The sequence below is a fragment of the Palaemon carinicauda genome, chromosome 13 (genome assembly GCF_036898095.1).
Source record: "Palaemon carinicauda isolate YSFRI2023 chromosome 13, ASM3689809v2, whole genome shotgun sequence".
NCBI lineage: Eukaryota > Metazoa > Arthropoda > Malacostraca > Decapoda > Palaemonidae > Palaemon > Palaemon carinicauda.
This window is the reverse complement of record NC_090737.1, coordinates 53,414,026-53,435,504: the sequence shown is the minus strand read 5'-3', so window position 1 is coordinate 53,435,504 and position 21,479 is coordinate 53,414,026. Positions and strand designations below refer to the sequence as shown.

The following is a 21,479-nucleotide window of genomic DNA, read 5'->3' as shown; positions in this document are numbered from 1 at the left end:
CTATAAACTATGTTAGAGCTTCCTGCCCCCTACAGGGAAGAGTCCTACTAGACTCTGGAAAGTCTCGAAGAGTACATATATCTATGTATGAATACCAGGCAAGCTAATATAGTGGTCTCGCCCTATATTAAGTAAAGCATAGTTTGTATAGAACCACTGCGTCAATCTATTGACCAGTAATCCGCACAATACTTGTATTGGACAAAGGTTTATATCCGCATAGGAAGAAACTAATAAAACCGCCCTCGTCCCTTTATGGGACGGAGTCCTCCCATTAGGGGACTTACATAAACCAATGCAACATAGCTTGCATAACAGAACAATTCTATCAGAATTATCCCGGATAAGATACATAGAATTAAAATGCTCAATTATACCAATAAATTGACACAGGTGAGAGAGACGCAAGGTTCTCAAGAACAAGTTTATTGACAGATAATAAACAGACAGGTTAACAACAAATATATATATTTATATAAAAGAGGGTAACCCAAAACTTTAAGCATAAGTATGATAGTAAACAGAACTTGTTTATCTGAAAGAAAAACCATTAAACACCACTTTAATAAGATACCAAGGTATCAAGTCATAAAAATCTGTATTACAAATCAATCACATTAGCGTTAGAAACGCTTGGCACACATGTCTGAACTTATGCAAGGTTCACCTTTGAAAGAAGGAACAGTCTATATGGGCACTTGGTGCCCTCATTTAGTTTGTAGTACAGTATGTACCTACACACTCACCCTGGACTTAATCGTCCTAATTAAGACCACTGTTCCTCGCAGAGTTAAACAGTAGGGTTAACTACACGACCCACTGCTACCACAGATCTCTTAAGTTCCTCTACTTGCTTCGCATAGTGGTGAAAGAACACCCTGGAAGACTTCCAGCCCGTGTATGAACGGAGATGTTCAAAATCCATACAATTAAAGAAATTTAGGGATGAGGCAACTTTCCTCGGATCGTGACCTGCGGGTGTACTGTCAGGATCCGCTCTGCGAATAAAATATGTCATTTTCGCTCTGAGTTGATTCAGAGATAAATTTGAGCCTGATGTTTCTCCCCTGAATAGTTGACTACCCTTGAAGTCTGAAGTTCTACGAAGATAGACCTTTAGGCATTCTACTGGACATAGAGATGCATCTTCTTTCAGAGGGCAGATTCTCCAGGGACCCCACCTGTTGGTGGGTAACTCATTCTTGGCGAGAAACGTAGGATCCGGAAACAGGTTCAGCTCCCCCCCATCCAGGAACTGAACACGACCTGCCTCTCTCGAGAGGGCTACGATCTCACTAACCCTGGCCCCGGACGCGAGTGCAAATAGGAAAATAACTTTTTGCGTTAAATCCTTTAACACACATTCTTCATTGCTCAACAGGGAGGCGAAATGAAGAACTTTGTCTAAAGACCATGAAATGGGCTTTGGAGGTGCTGAAGGTCTGAGCCTAGCGCAGGCTTTCGGAACTTTATTAAAGATCTCGTTACCTAGGTCGATCTGGAAGGCAAATAAAATGGGTCTCATCAAAGCCGATTTACACACTGAAATCGTGTTAGCTGCCAATCCTTGGCCATGGAGGTGGATGAAGAAAGATAAGCAGAAGTCTGTTGAGATCTCCTGCGGATTCTTTGCCTTTACAAAGGCCACCCACTTTCTCCAAGATGACTCATATTGCCTTCTAGTTGATTTGCACTTGTATTCCTCTAGGAAGTCTATGCTGGCTCTCGAAATCCCGAAACGCTTTCTCACCGCTAGGGCGAGAAAATCATGAGCTGCAGGGTCTGGGTTTTCTGTAATGAAGCGCAGACAGTCGACTTCTGGACTCGCTGGGTCAGAACTGGATGTGGTAGCGGCACGAACTTCATCTGTAGTTCCAACGCCAAGGGGAACCACATACTGTTCGCCCACTTGTGGGCCACTATTGCCGCTACCCCCTTGAAGGATCTCAGTTTGTTGAGGACCCTCAACAGAAGGTTGTGAGGAGGGAACAGATAAGTCCTGGACCATCTGTTCCAGTCGAGGGACATTGCGTCCACTGCTTCCGCTAAGGGGTCCTTGTACGGGGACACGTACAGGGGCAACTTCTTGTTGTCTTTCGTCGCAAAGAGGTCTATTTGCAGTTCTGGGACTTGATTCAGAATGAAGGAAAATGATCCTGCGTCTAAGGACCATTCCGACTCTATCGGTGTGAACCTGGATAGAGCGTCCGCTGTCACATTGCGGACTCCTTGAAGGTGAACTGCCGACAGGTACCACTTCTTCTTTTCTGCCAATCGGAAAATGGCTAACATCACTTGGTTGAGAGGTGGTGACCTCGACCCTTGTTGATTCAAGCATCTCACAACCACCTCGCTGTCTGTCACCAATCTTATGTGGATCGAGTGACGCGGGGAGACTTTCTTTAAGGTAAGGAGCACTGCCATAGCTTCTAGAAAGTTTATATGAAAGGTCATGAATAGCTTGGACCAAGTCCCCTGGACTTTTTTCCGATGAGAGTGACCTCCCCATCCCTCCTTTGAGGCGTCTGAGTGAATCGTCATCGACGGGGGAGGTGGCTGAAGAAGAACCGACTTCTTTAGATGTCTGGCTTGGGACCAAGGTCTGAGAAGAGTACGTAGCCGAGGCGGCACTGGTCTTCTCAGGTCTCTTCGCGCGTTTGATGCATACCTTCTCCAAACTCCGGTTGCATCCTTTAGCTGTGCTCTTAGCACTGGGTCTGTCACTGAAGCAAACTGGAGAGAGCCTAGTACCCTCTCCTGTTCGCGTCTTGATATCCTTTTGGAATCTAGAAGTCTCTTGACAGAGCCTGCTATCTCCTTCCTTTTCTTCATTGGGATGGAGAAACTGTGTGACAAAAGGTCCCAGTGGATTCCCAGCCACTGGAACTTTTGGGATGGAGAAAGTCGAGACTTTTTCTTGTTGATCTTGAAGCCTAGGTACTCTAGGAACTGGATCACCTGACTGGAAGCTTGCAAGCATTCGGTCTCGGATGCTGCCCACACCAGCCAGTCGTCCAGGTAGGCTACTACCTGAATTCCCTTTAGGCGTAACTGTTTGAGAGCTGCGCTCGCAAGCTTCGTGAAAATCCTTGGGGCTATGTTTAGCCCGAATGGCATGGCTCTGAAGGCGTACAGTTTCCGTTGTAGCCTGAACCCTAGGTAGGGGGAGAGTCGACGGCTGATTGGGATGTGCCAATAGGCGTCTGACAAGTCTATAGAGACTGAGTATGCCCTCTTGGGCAGTAAGGTCCTTATGTGTTGCAGTATTAGCATCTTGAATTTGCAATTCACTATGAACTTGTTGAGTGGTGACAAGTCCAGAATGACTCTGAGCTTTTCCGAGTCTTTCTTGGGAACACAAAACAGCCTCCCTTGGAATTTGATGGACTTCACCTTTCGGATCACATTTTTCTCCAACAGTTCTTGAACGTACTCCTCCAAAATGGGGGTGGAGTGTTGGAAAAACCGAAGGCATGGGGGTGGAGTGCTGTACCAGCTCCAACCCAGTCCATTCTTGAGTAGGCTTTGGGCCCAGGGATCGAAGGTCCAGCGATCCCAAAATTTCATCAGTCTCCCTCCTACCGGTATCATTTCACTTGGACTGCCGTCCTGAGGTCTTGCCTCCCTGACCACGACCACCTCTGAATCCCCTTCCCCTTGAGGGGCGCCTAGACGAGCCTCTGGCTGCTCCTCTAGGTTTTGCATGAAAGGAAGAAGACTGTCCTTCGAACGTTGGGGTGAATGTGGTTGACTGACCTGGCACAGCCTGGGGTACCCACTGAAAAGTAGTCGGGGTTTGTGCCACCATCTGGGGCACTGGAGGCAAAGGCAATTGCAGTTGCTGTTGCTGTCTATAAGGCTTGGCTGGCCGAGACGGTAGCCTAGTCCTCAAATTCTTCCTCTTTGGTTGAGGACCCTCATCCGGGGAAGATTTTCTTTTGATAGCCAGGCCCCACTTCTGGAGAAGGTTTCTATTCTCCACGGCGGCCTTATCAACAACCTCTTTGACCACATCGGTAGGGAAAAGGTCTTTTCCCCAAATGTTGGAGGATATTAACTTCCTTGGCTCGTGTCTCACCGAAGCCCCGGTGAACACGAACTCCCTGCAAGCTCTCCTTGCCTTGACGAAGCCATAAAGGTCCTTCGTCACTGTGGCTAGGTGAGACTTAGCCACTACCATGAACATTTCATGGACCTTAGGGTCACTTGCCATCGTCTCAAGAGTAGTCTGATGAGACATTGAGGCAGCCAGTCTTTCTTTTGTTTCGAACTCTCTTCGTAAAAGAAATTCGGACAACTTGGGGAGGTCCTCGCCGAATTGCCGTCCGGCAATATCAGCCTCCAACTTTCCCACTGAGAATGTCAGATGGACATCCTTCCAGTCCTTGTGGTCCATAGGCAGAGCCAGCGACAAGGGTTTACACTCCTCCAAGGAGGGGCAAGGCTTGCCGGCCTCGATTGCCTTTAGGACAGCCGCAAACCCTTTTTGTAAAAAGGGGAAGGCTCTATCAGAAGAGGACACAAAAGAAGGGAGCTTCTTGCTCAATGCTGCTACCTTCGAATTCGAGAAGCCCCTCTCTTTCATCAAGGATGAAAGTAGGGCTTGAGCCTTAGCGTGTTCCATAATAATGACCTCTTTCGGCTCTGTCTCCTCCCTTGAAGCTGGTTCTTTTCTCAGCCGGACATAGCAGTCCGGATATGATGCCTTGCTGGGCCAGAATTCTACCTCCTCTAGGAGAACTGAACCCAGCTTATCCGAAATGACGATCTTACCAGTCGTCATTGGCATGTGCTCAGCATACCTCCATGGGTTAGCATCTGAGCATATGGGAAGGTCTTTCACATTGAGCCTTTTCCGGGGCCCATGTGATTCTGCTAGGGACTGCATACGCAGTTCCATTGCAGCCGCCTTCTCCTGATTCTCCTTCTGCATTTGTTGGATCATTCCAACAATCGAAGAGAGGGCCTGTCCCAGTTCTACTGGGAGACCAGCGGATGTTGAGGGGATGGGCTCCGGCATCTGAACCGGAGTAGCCGACACCTCGTCGACCCCATCCTCTGCGACATCCGGGGTTTGAACTTGATCCTGACCTTCTGCCAGGAGGTCTTCTTCCAAACCTTCGTCCACTTCAGACATCCTGTCACACAACTGGATGTCTTGCATCGCATCTGCGACTTCCTCGTCCACCTGGACTAGGTCTTGGGGGATCTCCTCTTGAGGCTGGGGAATCACTGCTTCAGCTGATGCCTGGGGAAAAAGATACGCCCTCATCTTCTCACTAGGAAGATAAGGGCCAGAGGTGTTCTTCTTGAAGCCCCTTACCCAAGTACGGAGCTTTTCCCTAGCTATATCCCTTGATTCCGCCGTTCTAGGGGAATCAAAAGCCTCAGTAATCAGGTTAGTGCATACAGTACATACCTGAGGGTCCCAATACTGGAGATCATCCTTGGAGACAGCGCATGCTGTGTGTCTCCTACAACACTCATGTCCGCAGAGGTTCCTGCTACGGACATTGCAGAAAACATTTCCGCACTTCGGAGGGTCCTCCTGTAAAGAGAAAAAATTTCCATGAGTATCAAGTGAACTATGTATCACTTGGATATGCATAGTATAGCATAACAATTCATAAAGGAAAGACACACACTTGTGTTTCCTTCACAACCCATTGTTGCAGCTTTCCAGATAATAAAATCAAAATGGTTTATCTCTACTAGAGTAACCAATGCAAGGTTTCCAGAGGAAACAGGTGGAGCTCACACCTAGGCAATGATTTTAAAATCCTGGATAATAGACGGGGAAGAACTCTGCTTCCTGTCTGAGGGCAACAGCAAAGGGCTGTGCAAGAAAACACAATAGTGTTAGAAGATACAGTGCTGTACCTAAACTTTTACTATAGTTTTCTTCTTACTGTATATGCTATACAGAAGAATACTAGTACAGTATAGGAGGATGTGTGCCGGCCTGCCTTTGCAGGCCGGCACACACCACAATTAGCTTTAAAGTATACTACTTAACAGCTATAGGGCGGCAGCCCTCTGGTTCAAATGCCTGTGCCGGCGGCAGTAGCTGCCGGCCAGCAACAGCCAGTGTTGGCCGGCAATGACTGCCGGCCAGTAACTACACAAGGTAGTACCCAGCTGCCGGCCACACTCTTGGTGACCGGCAGACAAGGACTGACATAAGCCGGCCGGCAAAGGTACAAGACCGATGCCAGCCGGCAGCAAAAGAACCAGAAGACTACACCTGCCCGGCTGTCGGCCTCATAGGCCGGCAGCCGGGACAGGTACAGCACTAGAAGAAAATAGAATGGATGCCGGGATAAGAGTGTACACAACCCCCCAAGCCCGGCAACCGAAAGAGTGCATATAAGGAAGGGGAGAAACTTAATTCAGGCTTCCTTGACCAATGCCGTCCGGCTCTGTCGGCAGGCATGGATGAGGGACCAAGAGAGGTCCGGGCAGCACTCGAAAACATAAGACCCTTGCCGGCCAGCATCTCAGCCGGCCGGCAATGGGCTTAGTCAATTCCACATCCCAACCTATACTAGGTCCAGAAGTAGAATGACGTACAGTACAGTAATACCCCTGCCGGCCAGCTCTGCCGGCCGGCAAGGTACAGTACAGTAATGGCAAGGCCAATACGGAGATAGAGGGGGAAGGGACAAAAGGGTCCTGCCAACCTTGCTTTAGTGACAGATCACCCGCAGCCAAGAACTTTGTCTTAGCCTAAGGGAGATCTAAGGGAAAGGGCCAGCAATACTTGCCAGCTTCCAAAGCACCAAAGCAAGGAAGGCGTTGCTACTCCCAAGGGAAGATTTTATCCTCCCCAAGAACAGCAACAGGACTTAGTCTGGTCGATCACAAAAGGAGGAATCATAACTACAGAAACCTTCGACAGTGACCTAAGGGAGCTAAGCTCCCTTTATAAGTGTTAGGTCAGCGAGGGGAACTCTGCCCCAAGCCAGACAACACGGACTCAGACTAAAAAACTCTGTTGTTCTGTCCCTCTTTGAACCAGACTTTGCTGGAACAGGAAGGTACAGTAACACCCTAGTATAGTTTTATCGAAAATAAATTCGGAAAAAACCACTTAGGGATAAGCCCAAGGCTTAAACAGAGGGAAAGGGATTGCATACCTTCTCCGAAGAAAAGAAAGGAACCGGGGAGAATAATAAAGTATACTAAGGCTCCATAAGCAATTAGCCTAGGCACCAAGAGAATCGATTACCTAATTCACCGAAACTCTCACGTATACAATCTTGGAAATATTCCACACAGTCTAAAATGTATAAAATATAGCCTAAAGCTTTAATAAACTTTTAATTACACTCGGAAAAACCAAAATCATGCATTAAGTACTAGGACCAAACGACTAGGCTACATGGCCTAGCGTAGGCCAGAATAGCGAATACTTCGCCAAATAATACTAAGCACGAAAGGAAATCCTATGTAAAGCTAAATAGCTAAAATTTATTAAGCAAAACAACCAGGAAAGTCACTCTGACTAACTAATTTATACCTAGCGAGTGACAGTGTCCAGGACACCTCTGGTAGGCTACGGCTCTTGTATCAAAGATTAATCCTATTAATCACTCAAAATTTTACCAAGAGCCTACATTTATACATAACAGACACTATACTCAACTTATCCGAGGCCAACGAAGACGGAGAAGCCATGAAAAGATGAATAAATCCAAGATTTGCGAGAAAAACAGGAAAAAACACCGAGTTGTTAAGCTACGCAAAAAGGAATACAGATGGCGCCAGGATTGGCGCCAGGCACGCATACGAATCGGGGGATTGGGAAGCCCTGGGAGCGGCTCCCCCTTTTTCTTTCCCGAATTCGTATCTCGTCAATCTCCCTCCTACGAGACGAATCTCTGTTCAGGTCGTAGATTGCCATGTGACGTGTCTAGAATACGTCCTCTGATATGTCGCGATATCCCTTTCACGAGGGATACTCGCTCCAGGAGTTAGAATTCTGGTACCTTAAGGTAAATTCTCTGGGAATATCGCCGTAGTTGTAATATACCCTAGGAAGCTACCCTATAGGAACTTCCATCAGGACGACATGGCTTGAGCTCAAAAATATATATATATATATATATATATATATATATATATATATATATATATATATATATATATATATATATATATGTATGTATATATATATATATATATATATATATATATATATATATATATATATATATATATATATATATATATATATATATATATATACATATATGTGTGTGTGCGTTTGTGTGTTTGTGTAAATTATATATATATATATATATATATATATATATATATATATATATATATATATATATATATATATATATATATATATATATATATATATATATGTATATATATATATACATATATATAAACATATATATATATATATATATATATATATATATATATATATATATATATATATATATATATATATATATATATATATATATGTGTGTGTGTGTGTGTGTGTGTGTGCGTGCATGTGCGTGTGTGCGTGTGTGCGTGCGAGCGTTTGGTTCCATGAGTGAACTGAGATATAATTCTACTTTTAGATAATATTATCTTCTTTGAAATGCTTACTTGTAAGTTGCCCTACATTTATGAGAATTAAAACTTCAAGTATACAAATGCAGTTTTCATTGCATCCTAAATTGTCATTTATTCGCCGTAAGAGCTAATAATAAATTAACATTAAAATGAAGGGAAGAGTCTCTACCATCCCTGAATGATGATGAATTCCCTTATGGAAATTGCTAATCGGGTAATCACTTTATAAATGATACCTCATTATAAAGCGTCCTCATAATCCTTTTGCAATTTCCATTAAAAAGAACTACTAATTGAACGGCTATTCATATTTAAGGACATATGGGTAAATGATTCATTTAGGCTTCAATCTGTTATAATTCATTCCCAATAGCAGTCCAATAACACCTGATGCTTTACAATTCACTAATTGCATCGTTATGTTTATACTATGACAAGAACAATGGGAGACTGTGATTACATAGGAGTAATTGAAGCAATTCACGTTCATATTACTCATTGTTACCGATGTCCATCAGCTTCAAGATGTCTGTGAGATACTTATAAAATTATCCTTATATGATTCGATATTGTTATCATTATCATTGTTATTATTACTAATAGCTGATAAATTACAACAGTCAGGTAAACTAACCCATACACGTAAACACACACGCTCACAAACACACACCCATTTACATAAATACATACATTGTATGACTTTATGAACAAAGGTTTAAACTACTAAAAAGGCCATTCCTTGCACGCAGCAAACCAGTCTACAATCATCCATCAACCAATTGTAAAAAAATACTATCAGAAACCTTATTCACAATCCCAGTTTGCTAAACAGGACCGTTATCATATGGGTTTATATACCTTGTAGGTATTTCTAATAAGAATTATTTCAGTTAAAAATTTTATAATTTACATATGGAAAATGACACCCTATGGAACCATAACTTGAAAAAAAAAAAAAGAAAAAAAAAAAAAAAAAAAAAAAAACCTACAAGTTGGAAGGATTCTTAGTTGATTATAATCATACCTATATATTTACTTTTGATAATTATCAAAAGCAAATATATAGGCATGAGAGGACTTGTTGAAGTAGCTCTTAAAAAATAAATTAATAAGTTAATTTCCAGACTGTTTCTTAAAATCTGTACAGATTATTTTAATAGTTAAAATAAATTTTTCCAGAGACCACCATTGAAATATGGGAAATGAATATAAAAAGAAAATCACAGAAAACATATCACATTATTCACAAAATTATAAAGAATATCAATGTTACGAATTCGGTTGTTTTAACATGAATAGAAAAGGGTAACCGTCAGTAAGGCAGAAATACTTAAAGAATAGTTTTCTACTGGTACGGAGACTTTAGGCTTGAGAACTTTGCAAAAGGGAGGCTGAAGTTCAGATAAAACTGGCACGATGACTGTATTCGAAGACGTCACAGTAAGGGCTGCATCAAGATGGGACATTAGAAGTCTTCTCCAAGAATTCGATGATAGCGTTGAACTAAGGCAGGTTACAGGCAGTGTTGGCTACTTCTCGTCACATTTGTGTCTTCTTCTCAGCCATAACAGAATTTTGGAGATAGGCGTTTGTTGTCTGAATGGAAGGTTAGAATCTGGCTCTATCAGACCTCCGGTCTTCTCTGCTTCTTATCTCGTTAGGATTTGGCTCTCATCTGCTTCGGATATAGCCCCCCTCTTGTCTTATGTCCTGTCCTTTCTCTCTTGGACAATCTCTTCTTGAAGTTTATATACCGATATATGGGGGGAGCTAATTACAGTGGGCAGTGGTCATTTCCATAAAAAGGCGTTTTTTTAATAATTCTGCGTCTTGATTGGCTTTTTCAAACGCCTTCTTCGATCACACCATGGAAGTTTATAGGAGAAATTTCTGATGCAATCTGGACCACGTGTTGAGTCGTGACAAACGGGCAGCACGTGTCCTTCCCTGATGACATAATTCATATACACGGATATCCCTCAGGCCCAGTTTCTCAAAATATGCTGACTCCACTGATTAAGACGATGATATCTTGATCAAAATAGGAGAGCCCCCTTATCGCAGCAGGCGCTCTGGTAGAGGCTCGGTTTACTTTTAAAATGCTGACGACATTGAAGTGGTGACAGGTTTGATCAAACAATATGGTAGTCGAATCTGGTCTCGCTGCTCGCACTTCAGGGAATAGATATTTTTGTCTTCTAATAACATATCCGTGTAATAGTATTGTATGTACTCATGACATACATATGTCAGTGAAGAAGTTAATAAACGCATTTCCTGAATTCCAATGGTATATAAAAAATTCAAGAGCTGCAGACGCCCTTTTTTCTTCCCATGTAGGTAAAATGGTTTCACACAGCAACACAAGGTAGAGACAGTCTAATCGTAGATTTCCTGAGTAAACAGGTTTTTCACATGGCTACAGTTAATATTTTTTTCGATTAACGTTCTTGGCAATAATATTGTAGTGCTTTTTACTCCGGATCAAAAGAAAATCGAGTAGGTTTTAATTGCTTATTTCTATACACCAAATATAATTGAATTTTTATTTTTATCATCATCATTATTATTATTATTATTATTATTATTATTATTATTATTATTATTATTATTATTATTATTATTATTATTATTATTACTATTCTCGGCAAAAAAATAAAACTGCGATTCCATGGTCTGCTACAGGGAAAGCCGCCCTTGGCTAAAAATAAATTATAGAATAAAGTATAAAAGAGAAAAAAATAAATATGTTCATATAGAAATAATGTTAAACATGTAAGTGATATATAAATTATGAAAGGAGATTGATACAAACCTTTTCACCAGAAAAGCATTTGCACAGTGTTCGATCTTCGGAAGTTCTATAGATCGAACTATTTGGTCATAGCCGGATGTAAACTTCCACAATACAGATTAATGATGAACGTAATGAGAAAATTGGCTAGACTTTGTATTACTTTTGTGAGTGCAAATGACGGTGAGAAATCTGATATATTTTACATAAAATGTGCAAAGACATTGAACAATGGTGTCATATAAAAGATCACTCATTTATTACACCGCGTCTTTTTCCAAGCTCATCCAAATCTCAGCTGCTGAAGACCAGGGTTTTCAAAAAAGTGGTCATAACATTGATGTAATGTTCATTATGTATAGATAATGAAATTAGTTCCCATGAACATATGTTAAGTTAGGAAACGACTGGTTTCCAAGGTATAGGCTTTTAAAATGCATTCAATTCCTACCCATGTCACATACGCAATCTTTTCGAGTTTTGTATGGAATCTGCTTAAATGCGCACCCTCTGTCATAATGCAGGCTTGCCATTGACATTTCATGGTCTTATGAACACTCGTAAATTCCTGCCGTGTTGCGTATTCTCTAATGTCTTGTAAAAAAAATATCCACGCAACCAACCTGAGAGGAATACACAGTAAATTTCAAATGGCCCAACACAGGTGAAATTTCAAGGGATGCAGATCAGGTGAGTGTGGACGTAAAGCTATTGGGCCAGACTTCCAATACACCTACCAGGGAACCTTTTATGCAGGTACCTGCAGAGTACTAGATTGAAGTTTGTGGGATCTCCATTAAGTATGAAATACAGTTGTTGCAGTATTATGTTTGTCAGGATGAACTTATACAACTTCACAGTAAGTCTTTTCAGAAGTATCGCCAACAACACTGGGCCGGATGTTGAGCGGAAAACACTGTTGGTGACGTGATGGAACAGTTGCATGTTATTTCTTTCTGCTTATACATGCTGATTGTGGAAGATAACTAATCTACCTCATGTGAACTGTGTTTCATCGGTGAAAAAACAAAGCTTTTGAACTTTGATTTCTAGTCCAGTGCCCCAAAATCAATTGGTAGAGTGCAACTCATGCAAGGTAATCTGTTGGTAACAATGCCTGTACAAGTTCCATATTGGTATTTTTATTGTTATTATTATTATTATTATTATTATTATTATTATTATTATTATTATTATTATCCAAGCTTCAAACCTAGTTGGAAAAGCATGATGCTATAAACCCAAGGGCTCCAACAGGGAACAATAGCCTAGTGAGGAAAGGAAATAACGAAACAAACTACAGGAGAAGTAACAACAGTAAAATAAACATTTTAAGATTATTAGCAACGTTAATTTAGATCGATCATATATAAACTATAAAAACTTCATAAAAACAAGAGGAAGAGAACTAATATAGAATAGCGTTGCTGAGTGTACCCTCAAGCATGATAATTTTAACCAAAGAGAGTGGAAGACTTTGGTACCTAAGCTATGGCACTAACCAAGACTAGAAAACACCGGTTTGATTTAGGAGTGTCCTTCTTCTAGAAGAGCTACTTACCATAGGTAAAGCCTCTCTTCTTCCCTTACCAAGAGGAAAGTAGCCAGTGAAATATTACATTATTCCAATTAACCCCTTGAACATAGAAGATTTGTTTGGTAATATCAAGTCTTGTCAGAGTATAGGGACAGAGGAGGATGTGAAAAGAAAAGGCCACACTATTCGGTGTATGTGTAGATAAAGATATAATAAGCCGTAACCAGAGAGAGGGATCCTATATAGTACTGTCTGACCAGTCAAAGGATATGAATACAGCTGTTCTTCTTCTAACAAACTCCAGACATTCAAAAGAGGAATAGCAATTGTATTTCTAACTAACATGAGCTAATTTCAGGAGTATTACTCACAATATCAGGTATCTCCTCTTCTACCTTAGGAGTGACATATATATATATATATATATATATATATATATATATATATATATATATATATATATATATATATATATATATATATATGTAATTTAATATATATATATATATATATATATATATATATATATATATATATATATATATATATATATATATATATATATATATATATATATATATATTATTTTCTCATTCTTGTAAAAATAGGATATTCTCTTTATACATATTATCAGAGTTAATCTGTTGATGTCATCAATATGTTAAAAATATTAATTCCAGTCGAGGGTTTTCTCTTTTTGTGCGTGTGTGTGTGTGGGGGGGGGGGGAGTAATTAGTTGATATGTGGTTTGGCCTAGAAAACAAATCGGTACATTTACAGATGATGCTACTCTATTTTTATGAATTCCATCGCCTAAATGTATAACTTTTGTTGCTATAGCCCTTGAAAGAGTTGTAGGTAAAAGTAGTGCATGGAGAATGAAGTTGCTTCAACAAAATTGCAATTAGGTAGGGAACAGTACCTCCTTAATATCCAATTTTATCATTGATATTGTGTGTTTTATATATACAGGCCATCCAAAATTCTAATTGTGATTTCTCATCAATAATTATACAGAATATATCAAAGATATATTTCACATTTATTGTTTACTTGACAGTATGTTATTTCTCTTTTATTTACATAAACTCCCGGATATCTTTTAAAATATTTTGTTTCTTTTTAAGCATGGGATTTAGGATTTTATGTTTTGAGTTCCTTCTACTTATCATCAATCGTAATCACCAAGTTGTAATTAGATATTCAAATTTACTATTATTACTTTATTGTGGCTAAAGTTTATGTTCTTAAAGTTAATTTGTCTGATTCATGGTAAATGTTTTCTTGACTAACCTTTCCAAACCCAAAGCTATAAACGAAATAACAAAGTTTAGCAGAGGCGACCATATAATGTCTTGAAGAAGAGGTGACGATATAACTGCTAAAACGTAGAAGATGAGTTGTGACTCGAAGACCAGAACGACAGGACCTGTAGTTGAACCATCCTACATGCTTTTTGTGTATCAGCCGATCTGTTTATAGTCTTCATGGATCACAGAGCTTAATGGTATAATTAATATGAAGATTTACTATTAAGAAGTTTACCGAGGACAGCTGCCATTGACGATGCAGGCAAAATACAACAAAACTACCGCAGGATTTGGGGAGAGAAATGAGACGGGTCTTTAGCAGTTTGGAGGTAAAAATCGAGTTACATTTACGCGTGTTTCAGTCGATTTTCAAATTGCTTATACATGAACTTAGTCGGTTCATTAACCTAACTTGCACGTCCTATAAAATATTACCTGATAGTTCGTTATATTTAGAGGGAACTTGATGATTGTCATTAAACTGTTATTATCTCGTTAACTTTGGCAAAACTTACCGAGGTTCAAGTATCACAATTTAATTAATGAGTAACTCAGTTCTTTCATATATTAACGTTAAAAAACTTCTAAAAACTTTAGACTGGGCTATTGAGCTTGCTTACATGTTGGCTAAGTTGACTAAGCAATGGAAAAAACTTATACTAAATTTTAAGCTAGGCACTTAACCTGGTAAATAACTTTAAATTTGTATCAGGCTAGCCTAAAACTTTGCTAAATACTAAGAATATTACGGTCTTTGCTATCTAATTTATTACATTTTATATATTTACATTTAAGTAAAAACATTTAAGGCTAACGCCTTAGTCTAAACCATAGATGGCCATGATCTTTATTATAGATATTTCATTGTAATTGTCAGGTTATGGAAAAATTCACTGGTGACCATGTTGTGCTGGAGTAGTGTCTGGCGTAAGGTCATCTCTCCAAGAAAATAGCACGGTTTGGAAGGGTTACAGTGCACAAAGGACAAGGATTCTTTCAAGCAAGGGGATTAAATTTTATTTTCCTCGGTTATAAATTATCTATTTCATTTTGACTGTTGTAATTAGGTATATATTAAACGATTTCTTTAATTTACCCTTTCACCATTAATTTGTATATCATTGCAGGATTCAAGTAAAAAGTTTTTCCATAATAATTTACGTTTGAGAAACTCATTTGGTGCTTCATAATTATCAATCTCTTGTAATCCTAAATAAAACTGTTGAATTCAACAAGATTAGACTTTTGTATCTCACATCCAATGGGGTTAAGTCTTGCTCTCTACGCTCATTTATACTGGTGATGGGTTTTAATCCTTGGCCAGGAAAAAAATATTTATCATCAAATGAATTTCCATGTTGGGCTGGGATCCCTCAACAGCAAAAATTCAAAGTTAAAACGTAATTAACGAAAATCCCACCACTTACTTCAGTGATATATATATATATATATATATATATATATATATATATATATATATATATATATATATATATATATATATATATATATATATCATCTTGGTCGTTGCACCAATATTTTCAAATAAAAGACGCCGCCAGCAAGGACCGGTCGACATGACACAAGCATTGGGACCCTACCCAGAGCTTCACCACCTGTCCAACCATCCTATACCCCTCTACTCCCATGAGGTCTCATTTTCAGACATATTTAAGAACTATGTAGCTGCTTAAAGCCGCAACAAAGGGAAACCTGGAGAAGTCAGGATTAGGCCTATTGATGGGGGTTGTCGAGAGATGAGACCAAGGCCGATGACCAATGGGATAGCGGTCGGGCCAAATATCCCCATCCCCTCCAATTGGGGGCCAAGTGGGGTTAAGTCGACATGGGAACAACTTGGCATGCTTCATTCCTTACCAACCTCCATCAGAGGAACATCATTTTTCTTTGCTCTCAAGAGCAGGACCTGTGAAACGTCCTCCACAAGGGAGGAAACAGAGTCCTTTTTATCAAGGTAAGGTATCTGTACTTTGAGATCCTCATCATCCTTACCCAGCCTTCTTTCTCCTTCCCTTATCACACCCCATCCTTTCATTTTATTCTTTAACGGGAGATCCTACCCACTGAACCTTTGTTATCCCAGTCTTATGTACCAACCCCGTGTGCCATTTGCTCCTAGCTTCAATTAATCTACCCTGTGACAGTGTTGATTTCCACGTGTAATGTTTAAATGCCTAAACTTTGCACTTTCATTTTATTTGCTTAAAGGTTTTAACCACACTACTTCGTCGTGTTCCCACCCTGTATAAGTAAGTGATCGGTTAATAAGTTAATTTATTTCCCTTTCCAAGGAAGGAGATTGCTGTGGTGAAATCGTCCACGGTCCAACCAACTCCACGGAGCACGCGGGGCAATCCAACTCACTATGAAGCACCTCGTTGCTTACTTAAAATATAGTTATCTGTTGTGCTCCCCTTTTTATCAACTTTTTATTCAAATAGTATTTTAAATATATTTCATTTTGGTCGGTATTCCTTGTCTTATTGCCGACTGGTGACCTTACCATTATTCTTTTTATTTGATAATGCCCTGAGTCCCCTAAGAAAGGCCGGACTCACAAGCACGGGCGTAACAAACTGGCAACCTTGCCAGGATTCGCTAAGATAGTAATTTCAATTTATTGTTACTAAAGTAAATCACTCCTTTCTGACTTTAGCGACGAGACAAATCTCAATTTAATCTAAAGTAAATATATTATCACTGGAGTTGGGACCGTGGAAGAAAACAGCCGAAGGATTTTATTTTTATTGTTAAAATCTTGTGTATTTGCGTGTGCGTTTGCTCCGCAAACCCTTTTGTTTGTCAAACCACGTGGTCGGCTTCAGTTCCGTTGTTTAGCAGGATCAGAGTGGTGAAGATTTATTAAATATATTGTGCATTCCATGAATATTTATTTTGTGTTAAAAATATGTGAAGTAAAATTCAAGAAATTCTCTGAAACCGCAATAGGCTAAGCACGTGTTCATTTAAAACATGGCCAACCTGATATAATTCAGCCCCCAGCCGTGTTTCCGAACAAAGCCAAGGTTTGTTATCGTTTGCTTCGTTATTGTTTACAAATTCTACACAGATCCTGGATTTTAGCCAAATTATTGCACGTTGGTAAGTGGCTCGTGCACATATCAATCATACATTTTTGTGCATGAAATAATTTATCATTTATCTTTAGTGCTAGGATACAGGCTGGTCTCATATCAAAACTCTTGGCTTTCGATTCAGGTAAACGTTTTACGGCAGTTAGGCATAATTTCTGTTAGGTAACGGCAAGAAAATGTTGCATCCCTTGATATTTCGATTTTCTTTGGATAGTTAGTGATATTTAATTTCATTTTGGTAATATTTCATGGGATGTTATTTTTTATGTACCTCATTTAAAAAGGATGACTTTCGTACGATTATCTTAGAACTGTTAACTTAAAGATAAAAGATTTACGATATTATATTCAATTTCGTTTTTCTTTCTTTTATTTTTTAGTCAGGGTATACGATAATTTAGCTAAAATATTTGGAAGTGTAATTTCTCTGTGATATGTTTTGTTTTATTTAATTTATTATGGCATAGAGGATCCCTCATTGGTGTGATTCCATTTTTTTATGTGTATCACAGAGGGTCACCCATAGTTGTGTTACCATTTTTTTATTTCTAGCATAGAGGGTCACCCATAGGTGAGATTCCATTTTTCTTATGACTAGCATAGAGGGTCACTTATAGTTGTGATTCCATTTTTTTATGACTAGCCCAGAGAGGTCACCTATCGTTGTAATTTCGTTTTTTTATGACTTGCATAGAGGGACACCCATTTGTCAGATTCCTTTTTTTATGCCTAGCATAGAGGGTCACACATCGTGGTGATTCCATTTTTTTTTATATCTAGTATAGAGGATCACCCATCATTGTGATTCCATTTTTTTTATTAGCATAGAGGGACACCCATCGTTGTGATTCCATTTTTTTTATGTCTAGCTTAGAGGGCCACACACCGTGGTGATTCGATTTTTTTATGACTAGCATAGAGGGACACCCATCATTGTGATTCCATTTTTTTTTTTTTTCGTCTGGCACAGAGGGTCACCCATCGTTGTGATTCCATTTTTTTATGACTAGCATAGAGGGTCACCCGTCGTTTTGATTCCATTTTTTTATGTCTAGCATAGAGGGTCACCCATAGTTGTGAGTCCACTTTTTTCATTGTCTAGCATAGAGTGTCGCTCATCGTTGTGATTACATTTTTTATATGTCTAGCTTAGAGGGCCACACACCGTGGTGATTCGATTTTTTTATGACTAGCATAGAGGGACACCCATCATTGTGATTCCATTTTTTTTTTTTTTTCGTCTGGCACAGAGGGTCACCCATCGTTGTGATTCCATTTTTTTATGACTAGCATAGAGGGTCACCCGTCGTTTTGATTCCATTTTTTTATGTCTAGCATAGAGGGTCACCCATAGTTGTGAGTCCACTTTTTTCATTGTCTAGCATAGAGTGTCGCTCATCGTTGTGATTACATTTTTTATATGTCTAGCATAAAGGGTTACCCATCGTTGTGATTCCATTTTTCTTATGTATTGTTGATTATTTTGGATGCATTGCAACCAGACAGTCTATGTGCCCACCCATTGGCGTGCTCCCTGTTTTTCAAGTTAGACTCCTGTTCAATTACATAGCAGGCTTACTATTTGGTCATAGGTCTTTCCTGAGAGATAGTTTTACAGCCATTGTGTATTTTCCCCAGCTATATTTTTATCCTTTCTTCTGTGAGACTCTTGCGTAGGCTAGAGCGTCTTTTCCCTCGGTGTAATTTCTTGCACGGTCAACATCGTACCTTGGGGTTTTGAATTTGATCTAGTCGCTGTCTCCACCCGAAATTAGTAAAATGACTGTTGCTGAGATTAGTGCGTTTTTTGATTTTGCAGAACGACAAGGCTATGAAGGAGAGGCATTGCAAAGGTATGTGTGGGAACTCACGGATAAAGCCAATGCCCGGAGAAGAGCAGAGCAAGAAAGGATACGGTATGCGAGAGAAAGAGAGAGGGCGTATGAATTAAAGACGTGGGAAATGGGCATTTGTTTAGCTAAGTTCAATAACTCGTTACCTCTGCCTAAAGGTGCCAATGTCCAGCAGGAGAACTGCAGGAAGGTCCAGTGTATTGAAAGAGTCACCAAAGAACTCCCTACAGTGGAGTTCCAGGTAATCACACCCCAGTATAGTAAGAAGTGTGGACTAGAGGCAGTGAGCGATCTCGGATATGAGGGCGTACCGTGAGTGCCCCTCATGTACATGAAGGCTCCCAAGCCGGAGCCCGAAACTATGAGGACACGATCTGCCGGGGAAGACAAATGGCTAGCTGATATTAACCTGTGGGAAATACCTTGGTTAATGAGGAGGCACAAGAGTCCTCCTCCTCCAACAATAAGTCTGAGCCTCGTACGTCAGAAGTTAATTCTGGTGAAGGTGTGCTGCTTTCCACCACAGGGGGTGGGGTTACTTCAAGCACCGTGCCTGAGGTCTCAGAGGAGGGCCAGGAGTCTCCCTCATCCAGCAATGAGTCTGAGCCTAGTACCCAGAAATTCTCCTCTGATCAAACTGTGCTACTGACAACCACTCGCGATAGGGGTACTTGAAACACCAGGGCAGAGGTCTCATAGGAGTCCAAAGGGAAAGCACCCGTCAGCCCAGAGAGCCTAAGGAGCCAGACAGAGCTCATCAGATTCCAGAATTTGGACGAAAGGTTGGAAGACTACAGGGCACCTGCCTACTCGGACGAGGCTGGAATAAGTCTTCCGTTTCATGATGTGTTGGTGGGTTATGTAGGCCCCCTGTCCCGCAGTAAGAGCTGAAGTCGTTTCAGATTATAAATGATCGATCGGTTCACATGCCATCTTGAAGCTGTGCCAACTAGGTGTGCCAGTGCCTATCATGCTGACCACGAGTTCCCACTGACCTTCCTAACAGACTATAACCTAGTAACCTACTTGACGGAGCTCCATAATAAGAATAATGGGATCAAGAGGTGGGGATAGACCTCTAGAACTATACCTGAAAGGTTGAGCGCATAAAGAGGCACAGATAATGAAATAACAGATGTGCTCTCCTGGCACTAGTGCTCAGTGCGCAATGCCATGTCCCTATCCTGTAGTCATAGTTGGTAAGTTAATTTAAGTTGTATGAAAAAATATCAATTGGCCTTGGTGTCTTCTCAGGTAGATAAACTTGAGGAGCCATCTTGGCCTCATTAGTTACATTCAATTTATTTCTATGTATTTATTTTGTCACTTGCATATTATGATCTGTCAATTTGTTTTAATTTTCATATGTCCCACTGCACTAGGTCATTTAACTTTAACTATCATTGCATTTTTTTTAGTTGATGCCTCACAGCCAGCATGCTTACTTCTATGTGGCACTTAAAGTTAATATGCTATCAAAATAAAGTAAAATTATGACCCTAGCTGCAGCTTAGAAATTAATTCATTATCGTGGTGTGACTCACTGAGGGAGAAGTCATTAAGGCTAGTGGTTACAGACCTTACTTGCAGAGTTCTCGTCCTGTTTTAGGACAAAATCTCTTCTAAAATGGGGAGCTGTTATTCATGGCAGTCATTGCACCACTTTTTCCAAATAAAAGACCCCGCAAGCAAGGACCAGTCGACATGCCAAAAGCTTTGGGACCCTACCCAGAGACTTACCACCGGTCCAACCATCCTATACCCTTCTACTCCCCAGAGGTCTCATTTTTAGACATGTTAAAGAACCACGTGGCTGCTCAACGCCACAACAAAAGGAAACCCTGGAGAAGTCAGAAGTAGGCCTATTGATGAGGGTTGTCGGGAGATAAGACAAAGGCCAATGACCAATGGGACAGCGTTAAGGGAAATTACCCCCATTCCGGGGCCAAGTGGGGTTAAGTCGACATAGGAACAACTTGGCATGCTTCTTCGCTTACCAACCTCCATCAGAAGAACCTCATTTTTCTTCGCTCTCAAGACTCCATCAGAGCATGACCTGTGACACGTCCTCCACAAGGGAGGAAACAGAATCCTTCTTATCAAGGTAAGGTGTCTGTATTTTGAGATCCTCATCATCCTTACCCAGCCTTTTTTCTCCTTCCCTTATAAACACCCCATCCTATCCTTTTATCATTTAACGGGACATCCTACCCATTGGACCTTTGTTATCCCACAATTATGTACCAACCACATGTGCCGTTTTGCTCCTCACCATAATTAATTTGCCCT

General features: G+C 40.3%; 1 protein-coding gene across 1 annotated transcript in view; it reads right to left on the bottom strand.

Moving 5' to 3' along the window:
- LOC137651574 (uncharacterized) overlaps positions 1–15,849 on the bottom strand; it is a 23,157-nt gene extending 7,308 nt beyond the window's left edge. Inside the window, exons 1-3 of the mRNA XM_068384803.1 lie at positions 15,823–15,849; positions 15,383–15,440; positions 14,205–14,340 (exon numbers count right to left, since the gene is read on the bottom strand). Coding sequence (XP_068240904.1) covers positions 14,205–14,340; positions 15,383–15,440; positions 15,823–15,849 — 221 coding nt within the window. The remainder of the gene's footprint in view (positions 1–14,204; positions 14,341–15,382; positions 15,441–15,822) is intronic.
- Positions 15,850–21,479: the final 5,630 nt, after the last annotated feature.